At 35.5% G+C, this 14,054-nt stretch overlaps 2 protein-coding genes across 4 annotated transcripts in view; one reads left to right on the top strand and one right to left on the bottom strand.

Moving 5' to 3' along the window:
* The window catches only part of LOC129236173 (glutamate dehydrogenase, mitochondrial), a 28,554-nt gene extending 21,774 nt beyond the window's left edge, over nucleotides 1-6,780 (bottom strand). The window contains exon 1 of one of the 2 annotated variants that reach the window (XM_054870407.1): nucleotides 6,119-6,780. In XM_054870407.1, coding sequence (XP_054726382.1) covers nucleotides 6,119-6,530 — 412 coding nt within the window. In that variant the 5' untranslated portion in view covers nucleotides 6,531-6,780. The remainder of the gene's footprint in view (nucleotides 1-6,118) is intronic. The other variant, XM_054870408.1, reaches the window with a different exon arrangement.
* Nucleotides 6,781-9,196: 2,416 nt separating this feature from the next.
* LOC129236172 (probable aminopeptidase NPEPL1) overlaps nucleotides 9,197-14,054 on the top strand; it is a 52,807-nt gene continuing 47,949 nt past the window's right edge. The window contains exons 1-2 of one of the 2 annotated variants that reach the window (XM_054870405.1): nucleotides 9,197-9,435; nucleotides 12,997-14,033. In XM_054870405.1, the coding sequence (XP_054726380.1) occupies nucleotides 9,295-9,435; nucleotides 12,997-14,033 (1,178 nt within the window). In that variant the 5' untranslated portion in view covers nucleotides 9,197-9,294. Of the gene's footprint in view, nucleotides 9,436-12,118; nucleotides 12,268-12,996; nucleotides 14,034-14,054 lie in introns of those variants that run through there. The other variant, XM_054870406.1, reaches the window with a different exon arrangement.

Raw genomic sequence — 14,054 nt, 5'->3', positions numbered from 1 at the left:
GTTTGCAATGCACATTTCTCGCCCTCTGCAATGGACGTCTTAGCCCATCTGATTGCCGTAAAGGCGCACGAATGTACAAGCAGAAATGTAAGTGAAAGATAAACATGAAAACGAAAGCGAAATCTGCTGAACTCATTGAAAAAACACAAAAAAAACTACTGTTGTTTCAGTGTTGTTTTTTTAGCGTAAACAAAACAATATAATGCACTGGTATGCAAACTGAAGTGCATTCGACATAGTTGCAATTATATTGACAGCATTATCAGCGGCAGAGTATTCAAATATGCATGTATGTATGTATGTATGTCCGCTCATATTTCAATGCACAAGTGTCGAACACATATTGAAGGCGCAACTAACTTACGTCTGTGTGATGATGCCCGAACATTCAACCGTTAGAAGGCACAGCAACAATCATACTCGTACAATACCCATTCTAAGGGCTTATAGAAATTCATTTGTTAAAAGCAGTTGTTGTTGCTGTAGTACTACTGTTATACTAGCCACTACAATGGATTTCGGTTTCTTTCCTTAACTAAATATTTACATACAAATAATGTATTTGACTATGTATCTATGCATTTAATTTCAATGAACAACAAAGTTAATGGTTTAGCAGCTGACACTCGCCCTACTAAAATTGAATGTTTGTTAGAATTGAAAAATTAATTAGTCGATGCCTGTTGACGATGACATAAGCATTTTGAGAGGACAACGTGACAATTGACACCCGACATCCTCATATTCTTACAACTTGTTGATTGCAGTATTTTCTATCCCACGATGTCAAATTTACAGCAAAGCTAAAAATTCTAAAAAAATAAATATGGCGCACATTCATCGGACGGAAGCTTGTAGTAGAGCGCCGATTTTTACAATATTTCAATGCGAATGTAGAATTGGAACTACTTGCATTGCTTTAGAATGTGCTTTTAATTAAAGTAGCTTATATTTTTAATGAGGATGCGCTTGAGGCTTGCGACATGCCTTAAAATGGCGCCCCGAATGCAAGCTCATTATATGCTGTCAATTAGCAAATGATTGAATATGAGTAAATATTAGGATTTAAAGGTACATACATATATGCTGATAAGCCCCTAAAAGAGGAAAGTGCATGTTGCATGTCTATTTTCTGCTGCAACCGCATACATATATTTACGCAGGAATTCATTTTTGGGGACGAATGCTCTTAAGGTATCTTGGTCGGATACAGATGTTTCGGAAACATAGACTTGACTAGCGTGGGAACGCAAAGAAAGTGTCTCTGTCTGATTCGTTCATGTTTACGAACACCAAGCCTGACATCTTCGCTACTCAAGCCATGTATCCAGCACGGCACTTGATCATTCCGCTATAGAGCAATGTAACATTTGCTATAGTTGCGCCAATTTGTTAGCGTATTTGTGGTGGATCGTCATTATTATGAAAGGGTGCTTGGTGATAACAGGTGTCGCTAAAGTAATCCTCCTATCAGAAAATGCTATAAATTTTGTGATTGGGCCCTAATGTCAGTTCTGTTTTGACATTTGTGTAGTAAACACATGCGAAATACACGTTAATAAACAATGTTACGCTACACTGCTCCAAAACGCGGAATATTGCTGACTGTTCATTTGACCAATAATCGGTCGGTGACTCAGACTCTTGCAGCTCTTAAAGACAATATCCGTCAAGAATGTAAGGACCTATCGCCGGAAGTTTTGGCCAAAGTGATGGAAAATTCCATAAAAAGGGCTCAAATGGCAATCAACTGTGGCGGCGGCCATTTACATGACATCATATTCTCATAAAAATAATCCACAAGAAGAATCAAAGTTTTTCATTTTTTTTTTAATTACAGCCAAAAAACATCGCAAGGTTACTTTTGCGCCACCTTGTACAAGTGCAGGGGTGAGTAAGAAAGTCATATCTGATATAAAAACTAATAGAGGCTACCACACTTTATCAGATCAACTTCGTCGGAAATTGTCTAGATATCAAAAAGGAACATTTTTGTGTGCCACTGACGAAAAGAGTTAATCCGAAACTGAAAGAAAAAATTGTGAGCTCGTTGTAAGAGCTTAATTGGCTCGTATACCCTTTATTAGGTGTTCGGCCGAGCTCCTCCAATTTATGGTGTGCGTGTCTCCTACAGTTTTATACTTATATGCCATTGCCTGCCGAGGGACGACCGCTATTAGAAAAAACGTTTACTATCATTTGGTGTTTCGTGTCCGGAGATTCGAACCCAGGCACCATCGAGTGGTAGTTAAGCACCAACCTATTTAGCCCCTGCGGTCTAATTGTGATCTGGTTGCTCTGATATCTAGATCATAGCTTGCAAAATAATAAAGTCCATCTAGCGTTAAAAGTGTTCGATGCAGGTGTTGTTGTTGTATCAGCACAAACGGTGCCCACACATGTCCCCGTACAATGCTGCTGAAGTGACAGTGGCCGAATATACATAAACCCGGATCATTTCGGTAACGTAGAAACGACTGCCATGGTTGTTGTTGTAGCAGTAACTTTGCCCTGTCAGTGTAGTGTAATCACCGGTTGTCTTCATCTAGCTCACGATAGGCTCAGGAAACTTGCTGTTTCGACAGGTTGGGACCAAAGGGAAAGGGGTATTAGATAAGTGGGTTTAATGGGGCATGTCTAAAGGTGGTTAGTGTCTTGCGGGGTGCCTTCACATGCCGGACATATGTTTAGTATGTCGGGGTCGATTCTGAATAGGTAGGAGGTTAACTTGCTACAGTATACAGAATGTAATTGTGCCAAGGTTACGCGGGACTCTTGGGGAAGTTGGAGCTCTTTGTCTGCAATGGGTGATGGTTGGACTCCGATGCCGGCATTCGGCGGTCGGGAGCCTAAGAAGGTGGTAAGAGTCTCCCGATAAATGTCGTTAATTGTCTGTCTGTACACTGTCCAGTAATTGTCGGTCTGTTTTATCCTGGATCTCGTCCGCGTAGTTAAGGAGATGCCTCCTGACATTTCTGGGAGGTGGCTTAGGCTCAAGCAGGTGTATGCACCTACTGGTGGTAACACACCTGTCATGGTATCTGATTGGCAGCTGGCAGATTCTCAGAAAGTATTTTCTCCATTAGAAAAAGCATTAACGGTTCTAAAGCCACTTAAGAGAGAATAAATGAAAAATTGTATTATAAGTATTACGTTTCAAATGCATAGGTAAACATTTTAAACCTTGTGCAAATAATTAGTACAAATGCAAGTGAATAGAGAAAGCAAACACAATGGCTTTTCTCGTGGCGTAACTAATGAAGTAAGAAAACATATCACCAGGAACGTAAAAAACCTGTGGTAAAAACAATTAACAGTTGCTTAAGTGCTATATGTATGTAGATATTAGTTGTGCCATTCGCAGTGTGGGCATAGACAAACATATGGAACTAATGCTAAAATGTTTAATGTAATGGTTAATCGGAATAGATTCAGAACGAAGCGTGATGAGCTCTTACGCCATATTTCACGCCTCACATAAAACACAATACCTGCATAATTAATTTAGTACATATAACAATCCTTCGTATAGCAACTCACTCACAAACTGAATAACAAGTTTGTACTAGTGCCTGCTAGTACATTGATACGCGATAAACGATTATGCAATTTATTGCTGTTTGCGCCGTTCAGTTTTGATAGCTTCATTTATAGAATCAATTAGTTAAGCGTTAAATGAGTGCTTTTTAATAGACTGTACGAAAAGTTCGGCAATATCAACTAATATTTTTTTACGCCAGATAATGAAAGCATTATCGCGCAAAGGGGCTTGGCAACAGTTCTATTTGTATCAGCTGGGCTTTGCCAAAATAGTTGTACACACCATACATACATACATACATACATATATACATTTGCTTTGCCTCGCTAGCATTTCTAATAACAAAACGCGTGATCACTTCAAAACAAACAGCCTCGTACATTTACATACATACATATATGATGCATATGTACATATATATATATATACATAAAAATATGTATATGCATGCAAATATATTTTCATTTTTTAAAGATAACAAGCAATATCATACATAATATAAGAAGCCGCCTCCCAATAATTCGCATTGTTGGCATGTTGAATTCAATTTCTTAATTATTTGTTTACTTATAAACATTGAGAATATTCCTAATTTATGTTCTTTTCAGTGGCACAGCACACTTTCAATTGTGTATTAATTTCACAGGATGTTTTTTTTTTTGCAACTTAATTTTTATGAGTGCTCAGCGATAAATTTGTTTACATTGAATATAGTAAATTAAAAAAACATAATATATAAACCTATCACCTTAGCGCAATTCCGGTTTAAGATTTCAAGGTTAGATAAGGTTAATAATTGTTTGTTTTCAACGGGACTTTTCACAATTTTATATATTAGGTTGGGGAAAAAGAAATCCATATGTAATTTCAAAGTTGACCGCCATGTTAGCGGTTGTAGCATCACCCAGGCGCTAAAGATCGACCATAAAAAAGCTTTTGCGCTATTTGCGCAAAAATAATGGACAGGTGCTTATGAAAGCTTAAAAATTAATAAATTATAATAAGATGTGAAGTGATATATCAGTAGAATTAGCGAAGCCGTGACATTATATTTGATGACAAAAGGGGCGTCTGCTGCGAAATGCGTGGTCGAAGGCGTTTCCACGATAGTACGGTCTGCGTCATAATAACGATCCCGCATTTATAGCCGACCAAATATGACCACAAAAAGACGGCAAACAACAAACGTCATTACATTTTGATATAATAGCTTCTTCCTCTCTGGTAATAAACAACCAAAAATATACATAGATATTTTATAGTGTCCTTTGCGTAGCCACTATTTCAAATTTACGTTTTTATAAAAAAGCAAAAAGGACGAAGCTTAATATCCATACTAATATAGAATGAGTAAAAGTTGTTAAAACTATTTATTGAAAATTTAGTTTTTTCAAAGTTAAACCGACGAGAAACGGAAAAACTGAATGTAAAAACTATAAAATCTATAGTTTCATGTGCATATGCAAATTCTCGTGGTAAACTAAAGTAATTATTTCGAATACTAAATTGATTGCACAAAATCTATATTAAAATTCAATTTTTGACATAATCGGTGCCGTCTGATGCTCTTTGAATAGCTGTGAAATTATTGGCGCGTTTTCTTTCCACCAATCCTGCGAGTGAAGTAGATAAAATTTACCGGCAATTGCAAGAATTATGCATTCATATACACACATGCAGCTTTAAATACAAATTTAAAAAAAGTTTCTTAATGAAAACAAAAAAAACTATTGATATATAATTATTAAAATAAAATTCGTTAAAGTTTTTTAAGTAAATGAAACTCACTAATTTCATATTCATAGTCCAAAAATATTAAATTTTGTTATGATAAATCATACCCAAAATCTGCATGCCTGTCCACTTTTAATATGCGAGCTGCATTTGTAACTTTATAACAAAATCGATAAGTCAGCCGAAAGGATAATTAAATAAAATAATATAATCATTACATTTTTAGCAGCGAACATACATACATACATATATATGTTTTCTTTTAGTCTTAATTTCTATGCCATTGCGTTTTTATTTTTGTTTTCCTCCAGTACACAAGGCCAAGTCAACGTTGCAAACAGGTCACTCGAATAGCTTGCAAATTCAATTTAAACTCTTCCGGGGTGTCAAGGAGGCACGACCTGCAGTCTTATGCAATGCCTCTTAAGTATCGACCAGTTAAATATCTTCATGTCTACAATGTTACCACCACAACCGAAGCAAATGCAGCTGTATGGTGCCACATACATAAATATGTATGTATATATTCTACTGCCGCATTAAATTCAAGGAAAGTGTAAAAGAATGAAAAGTATCAAAAGTTGTTACAACTATTTGATGGCATACACATTTACATACCTGCACTAACTTTTTAGTTGTAAAAATGATTACATAAGTGAGCTCTGAAATAATTGAAAATTTTCACATTCGTCAGAGGCGATATCATATTTTGCTTAGAAAACCCGTCTGGTCTACTCTATTATAGTTTGCAAAAATACATAAATGCCTCGTGTATGCACTACATCTTTCTCTTAAAACGGCTTTGCCACCCTAATTGCTATATTAATTTGAGTGTTAGCTTACCGCCTTTGGTTGGGACACGGTGGGTACTGTGCTGAGCACGGTAGCCGGTAATAAGCTCGTATTCCCCAGAATCACGACGTAATGGGAACGCAATTTCAATGATGTGGTCACATGGTTGCATAAGCATCAGAATACCCTTGACCCTGTTCTTTTTTTCTTCCAGCGACAGCTTTCCCTTCATATCGTCAATAAGGCGATCCTCGGCAATTTGACAACCCCGATGGAAGAAGTACTCCACCATGTCGAAGAAACGTGGATCCTTAGCTGAAGGTACACTCTTCAAGCGATCGGGTATTTGGTATTCGGCGTAACCACGCGACTGCAATGCAGATGTTGGTAGAGCCTTTACCAAAGTAGCCACTTCCTGCTGACGCACCGCCGCCTGACGTGCCAAATTCTTCAAATGAAACATGTTTTCGTGTTCGTTGGACGCACACACACAGCCAATATCACTCTAAACAATTTAAATAGACTGGTTTTGCTTAAATAAGTTAGACCTGCACAACCGTTTGCAAACCGACCCCGCAACAAACTGATCGAAATAATGTTGCCTCGCACAAATTCTTTTCCTCTTTTCGGCTTATTTAATAATCTTCGTTTCGCTCGTTTCTGCCTTTGCTTGACGTGTTTTGCTCCATTGACAATTTGTGCAAAGATAATAAAGGTTGTTTGCCAAATATGGGTGTGCGGGGAAAGGCGCTATCGCTGTTATGTCAGATTTTTCAATGTGACATTTCCTTGACAACACATTGTGGAGTGCGTTCAGTGTTAGCGAGAACAGTTCGATTTATTACAGAGCTGCCATACAATATATGTATGAATTCTTACATATGCGCCGAAATTGTAACAAATATATTTAAAATAATTTAAATTGCCTAGTTATACAACAAGTTCAGTAAATTTTATATTAATATTTAAAAACTATAAGGGAAGGTAGGTGGGGTCAACGACATACCGACTGAATGAGATATTAAAACCAACTCTTGGATTCCAGATGATAGCTGAGATTATGAGGTTGTGTAACATGGTTGCATGAGAAAAACGATTAAATTTCATAGAAAATCAAATCAAAAAAGTCTAAAAAATTACGTAAAAATGCAAATATTTCTCAATAAAAAGCATTATTATAGCATTTCCAAGTCAAAGATATTATTTTCTATTTCTTTTTTTTTGTCAATGTTTTATTGTTTTTAATGATCCCATAAAAATTCGGATTTGAAATAGCAACCCTGCCAATATGCTCAAGCACTCACACCATCACACATTTAGGTGGCTGTCAAAAAAATGCGGGCATTTTTACTTTTACTTTGTGCAATGGTCGTAAGACAAGCGTGTGAACGTGTAAACGAAACGTAAAGCGATTAACTGTTAAAAGTAAATAAAGCAAGCAGCGTTGGCATTGGTTTGTGACTTTTTTTTTTTAACTATTCAGTGAACCAACTCAGAGGGATTACTGAAAGGCATTTTATTTGGATAAATATGTAACAATTTCGTAACGATATGTACTTTTACTGGCTGCATGAAATAAGTGTCGATATTTTTTTTTAACTACCTATGAAGTATGAGTTTTTTCTTTTACATTTTCTTTTTACACATGGTAGGTCGGCATAAGTTATGTAAAGTTATGTCGAAGCTTTGGCCAGCAGAGCTATAAAGCCTTAAGCTCTGTAAGCTTTCAACACTAAGTTGAGTTTGAGCCGACTCCAAACGGCAGATATTTATTATGAGGAGCTGCCATGAAAAGCAGAAATACACTCGGAGGTTTGCCGAGGGGCGACCGCTATTAGAAAAAACTGTTCCTTCATTTTAATGTTTCACCGAAATTCAAACCTATATTCTCTCTGTAATCCCGAATCGTAGTCACGCACCAACCCATTCGGCTACGGCGGCTACCACGATTGCCACAGTTAAATTAATTCTTCATCGTTTTTTTTGTTTGCTTTGTTTTTATTCCCAATAATTCATATTTTATTTAAACCAGGTGAAAAAAGTGTAAGGTAAGCTCTCTTTAAGAATATAAAAGCAATAGCTTTCTATGATATAAAATAATAAATTCCAATAGGTAAATAATAATTTTAGTAGTAATGGAAGTACAACGCATTTCTTCAAAATTCTTGCAAAATGTCTTACTATCCCCTAATTTTCATGTTAGTCTGGGAGCACGATTTATTTTCGCAAATAAAAGTAGAGATGGGCTGAATTGATTCTTTTAATTATTAACCCATACTTGTTACCGTTTTTAAATGTATCCAATACCTTCGATAGTTGGTACCGAAATGTTTGGATTTCTAGCGCGATTATAAAATAGCTATTAAGAGGGATTAATATTCACGTTTGTCTTTGAATAGAGATTAATTTTACTGAAAAGCACATTTTGTGTATAGGTTTTAAATAAGGAAGAGCAAATTTTGCGATTAAAAAACTAATGGATTTCTCTTCACAAAAGGTTATAAAATGTACATATCAAATTTATTAAAAATTATATAATATTTTTATTATATTACCATCATTTCGGAAATCAAATAACAAAACTTGGAAAATGTGGGTGCTAGTAAAACTTGTTTTTATTTGCTGAAAGTAATTTCTATGCTCTTAAGGAAGTTTTTTTAAATGCACTTTTATTTACTCAAATAGTATAGCCAACCGAAATTGGGGAAGTATAGTTTTTTTGTACAAGTTGTATAAAAAGGCGATGAAATCTGAATTTTAAATGTATGTACTAATCATTCCCGTATTTCGCTCTTTCACTCGTAATTTATTTCCCAATTAAATTTGGAATTACTTAATACATACACAATTTTGAGAACGCATTACCTGATTTGTAAGTAGTTCAGTCTTAATCACCTGGTGAATTGCGAATAAATGGTTCTCTTCCCAAATTTGTAGCGCTGCGAATATACCAAGAAACGAGGAGAAATTCGTGAATTAATTAACGAATTACTTAGAGTATATTAAGTGTTGTAGGAACAAGTATTCAATCGGTATCGAGTACCGGATAGGATGTGTGTATTGGGTACCAAAAAATCAGATCACTAAATAAAAGCAAAATACCGATAACAAACATGAGAGTTATCGTAGAGGAGAATTGACAAATTCCTTTGGATTGGTTGTTAATTTCCACTCAAAAGCACTGGTAATCGAGCTATTCATCATTTGCTCTTTTTTCCACACCATTTATGCATATAATAGCAAAGGGATTGGAATTTAGAAACTACAGGTTAATTAATTTAACTGACCGATTAATAGTTACTTTGTTGAGAACAACTACAACAACCAGAAATTCTGCCGCTTGCCATCGTAAGGGAGCAGCCGAAATGGTAAGTAAAAATCTATTTAGTAATTGATAATTAAACTCATATGTTTATAAACAACGCTGGAAATTTATTATATGCGAAAATATGAGCATCTGCAAACCGAATAAGCTGAAAAATTGCAATTCCTGCAAACCAATGCTAACCGTACTTTTGACAAGATGGGAGGGGGAAAGTTAGTGAAATTAACAAGGTTGGCTGCATTATAATCAAGTTTATCTGATGAATATCTAAAAATAGTTCGTCACATCAGAAGACGTATGGAAGTTGGATTTTCACCTTCCTCATAACCTACAATACAATTGGAATCCGCTATTCTTATTTGTATTGTTATGCTACCTTTGTGTGTTTTTCTTTTTGTTTATTAACCTCAAGTGATTTGCGAATTTTGGTCAATTTGAACGGTGCATATATGTTTGGCTATATAATCTTTCATGCCTAGAGGGTTGCAATGACCTTAAAATTATTTAATTAATATAATCTCATGACTTTTGAAATTGCTGACGTCAAAATGCATTGATGATCTGATGATCGACAACAATATCTCGTATGCAATTCTGATAAGAATTGGTTCAATAATACAGTGAAGCCTATTTAATTCGAATCAATCAGGGAACAAGAATAAACTTTACGAAAGTATACATAAAACCATGAACACTGAGGCTGTTTTAATACGTATATTAAAATTTATTTGGGCTGAGCTTTCCTTTTTTACCACGATATATTTGCTTATAATGTCTAAATGCGTGGACCGAATTTAAAAATTATAACACGCAAAAGTAGTCACTATATCAGCCTTTTGATTTATATTACTTTTTATAAATTAAAATTAAGAATTAATAGCAATATTTAACGTTAAAAATGCACCTGTTTTGCATAAGCTTGAAAAAATGCCCTATTACAGACGCTTATTTCACTTAAATACAAACACAGAAAAGTAACGAATTCACTTATAAACACTCTTTATTAATTGAAGATTTGATTTAAAGTTATTTTCACTAAATAATACTACAAATTCTATTAGAATTTTATTATTACAAATGTTCTTCTAAACGTTTGTAATGCCGTGCAGAATAAATGTGAGGAGCGAACTGTCAAACGAACGATGAGAGAGAGAAGAACAAAGCGAAATGAGAAAAACCCAGTCAACCTAAAGGGAATAACTCTTATATTATTATTTTTATTGTTTATAGGGGCGCTTTTTTGATTTCAAATATACATATACATATATAACAAAAACTAATATTTTTACAAATACTGAAAATTTGGAATAAAAATCGCGCGATTTCTAGTCCAAATTTTCGCCTGCGGCGCATTTTTGCTTTCAAATATACATATATATTACAAAAACAAATATTTTTACAAATACTGAAAATTTGGAATAAAAATCGCCTAAATTTTCGGCATCGGCACTCATAACTTTTACGATAAAACAACATTTTCATAAGTGCTATGAATTATAAAACCTAAGTTAAATGCTTGCTGGGTTGTCGACTGCTGTATTCTCTTCTCTTCAACTGTATTTCAATACAAACTGCAAATGTGGTCGGAAAAAACCTAATTTTTAAACTTCTCCTGGAGGTTCTATAGGGACCCTAGGAGGTTGGGACTTTCACAGTTATAATGGTGTGACCTTGCTCTTTCTAATGGGCGTGGTGGGTGGTGCCACACCCCCTCCCCCTCCGCCCCCCATTCAAGTATATCGTGGTAGTAAAGGAAAGTTTTCCCCTTATTTGTAAATGTCAGATTCCACAAAAATAAATAGAAAACATATCATAAATATAGTGGCGATGGAGTATTTAAAAACACTAGTTAGATGAAAAATTAAAAGTTTAAATTGTTAAATTTGTCTACATAACAATCTACTGCTTTATGGCATTCTTACTGACGTCTTTTAGGAACTTCAATATTCCAATTAGTTTTATTGTTACTATTTTTGTTTGTAGAAGTCAAGTGGATGTAGTGCATTTGGGAAACAATTCAGAAGGTGTGGTTAAGATAAGACCGTTAATGGGCTCTCAGAGAATTTGAAGGAATCAGCTCATTGGCTGACGTAAGCGGGTTCAAGAGGTTTGTTTACGAAAAAACTAAGATTGTGTTGGTGATATATGTATGAAAAAAATCAACACAACTTCCGGCCATGTTGCTTCGTTGCCATCTGAACAATGACTGATTTGGGGGTGTGTGAATATGAGGAAAATCAGCGGGCAGAATTCTGTGGTCGAGTCCCCAAAAATTTTAATATAAAAAATTCTCACTTCGGCAATAATAATTCTTAAATTTCATATTTCTAAAAATTCTTCAAATCTGCAAATTTCGAAATAATTAAACGTCGCTCTCTTCGGAAAACCCCCAAGTATCAACTGTGAACTAGGAAAAGGTTCAATTATTTATTACTTTTACATTCTTGCGGGTTCGAAAATACATCGGGCAAATTAAAAAGCTACATAATTTTGAATTGGTATAGTTTCACTGTTCTTCCTTATCTGCATGAAACATATGGACATAGTCGTTCGTAAATTCTTTACTCATTCCACTGATAAGCGGATGATTTATTGTTTATAAACATTACTATTTATTACATTTTTTATTTGCGAAATTAACTTAACACGATCACGCACTCATTGCAAGCTTTCAACATTTTATCTGAAATAGTTGTGGTGGGCCAATCGTTGGCTACGTTAATTAGGTGAAGATTTCGTATAATAATCAATTTCAATTGATCCGAATTAAATTGTATTGTTGCAATTCTAAATTTTACATACATTCATACATTTAATAAAAATGCATCAGGCGGACGTTCACGTGCATGGAAAATTGAAACGACTTGAATCGCCTGTAAGTGTAGAACAAATTTTTCGAAACGATTAATTTAATTCATAATTTATTTTATTTGGTATCAAGAACAGTCCTAAAGCGCCTTTATACCTAGCGGGTGGCAGCATTAAGGTTAAATAAGTGTAAGATGGAAGAAAATTCAGAGAATGTCGTCGAAAATCTATTAAAATAATAAATAAAAACTGAATTATAAAACACAAAAGATACCTTCAATGCTTTTGATTTGTATTTCGGAAACTGTAGCAACGGTGACTGAAGACTGTGGTTCAGAAGTACATACCTCTACGTCATTGGCCGATTCCTATTTAATATATGACTTTAAACTTTATAAATTTGACCTAAAATATATTTACTTACATTCTTCATTTATTCACCATTTTTATTTAAATTTACACTTTGACTCAATTCGCAAATTTTTATTCGTGTTTATTTTTACTGCGATCAGCCGTGTTCCTTATTTGCAAATTCTTGCAAGTAAAAATGTAGCCAGTAAAAACTTGCAACTCCCTCTCAAAATGAAATGTCATTTTGCTCTCTCACTTTCCCCTACTTTGCAAGTTTTTTGGATACATGAACATTAAAACAGCAAATAATTTTAACATACCCATTATTAGAGCATAATTTTTAAATAGAAAATATCGTTAGGTTTGAGTTCCACTTTTAATTGCACTATTGCCAGTTAAACTACTGAAAATATAAATTCAAACTAACCGATCTATAATATTTCAGATGGTTGCGGATATCAAATTCAATAGTGTCTTAACGCCTTGCGATCCTTACTACAAGCCCGTGCTTATCATTGGTCAATTGCGTCATTTGAATTTGTTAAAATTTTCGGATGTCTCCTCTAAATTAAGTACGCGTTGCGATGAGAAGACTTTCAAGAATGCAATTGCCAGTTTACATCCTTCGCCAACGGATAAATGTTCGCTGTATCTGGATTATGCCACCGTAGCGGCTGTGCCGCTCAAGTGCTCACGTCACAATACACCATCGCGTGCACACGCCATTAGCCGTCTTGTTAGGACGTACATTGTGCATGCGAACGAAGAGAATGTTGTTATTGTTTGCGATCGCAGTGACATGTTTGCTAGTGCTTGTGCTGTAGCACGCGCTTTTCCTTTGTATTCGCGAAAAACTGGCGGTACACAGAGTAATAAAACTGAGAATTGTTCTAAAGACAAGGTTGTTAACAATGGCGCTGAAGCAGATGCCAATGCCGCTTCAATAATAAATGTGGAATTCATCATTATCGAAAAGGATGGACAAGTTTCCGAAAAGCCAATAGAATCAGCGGACATCGCTTGTTTTGAAGAGGCGGCTCGTGGTATACGTCTCGCGGCACGAATCGTAGATACGCCATGCAATGAGATGAACGTTAGTCATTTTGTGAAGGAAGCTGAACTTATAGCGGAAGAGTTGTGTATTACGCCAACTGTTATTTCTGGTGAAGAGTTACGTGAACGAGGCTTTGGTGGAATTTATGGTGTTGGCAAGGCGGCTGCTGTGCCACCGGCATTGGTGGTGCTCTCTTATGAACCAAAAGGTGCACAAGATACGATTGCCTTGGTGGGTAAGGGTATTGTTTATGACACTGGTGGCTTAAGCATTAAGAGCAAGACTGCAATGCCTGGCATGAAGCGTGATTGTGGCGGTGCTGCCGCCATTTTGGGTGCCTTTTATGCGGCTGTCAAGAGCGGATTCAAAGAAAACCTACACGCAGTCTTTTGCTTGGCGGAAAATGCTGTGGGGAGGAATGCAACGCGGTACGTTACTGAATTTAATAG

The sequence above is a fragment of the Anastrepha obliqua genome, chromosome 1, assembly GCF_027943255.1.
Source record: "Anastrepha obliqua isolate idAnaObli1 chromosome 1, idAnaObli1_1.0, whole genome shotgun sequence".
Lineage (NCBI taxonomy): Eukaryota > Metazoa > Arthropoda > Insecta > Diptera > Tephritidae > Anastrepha > Anastrepha obliqua.
This window is presented reverse-complemented; position numbering and strand designations above follow the sequence as displayed.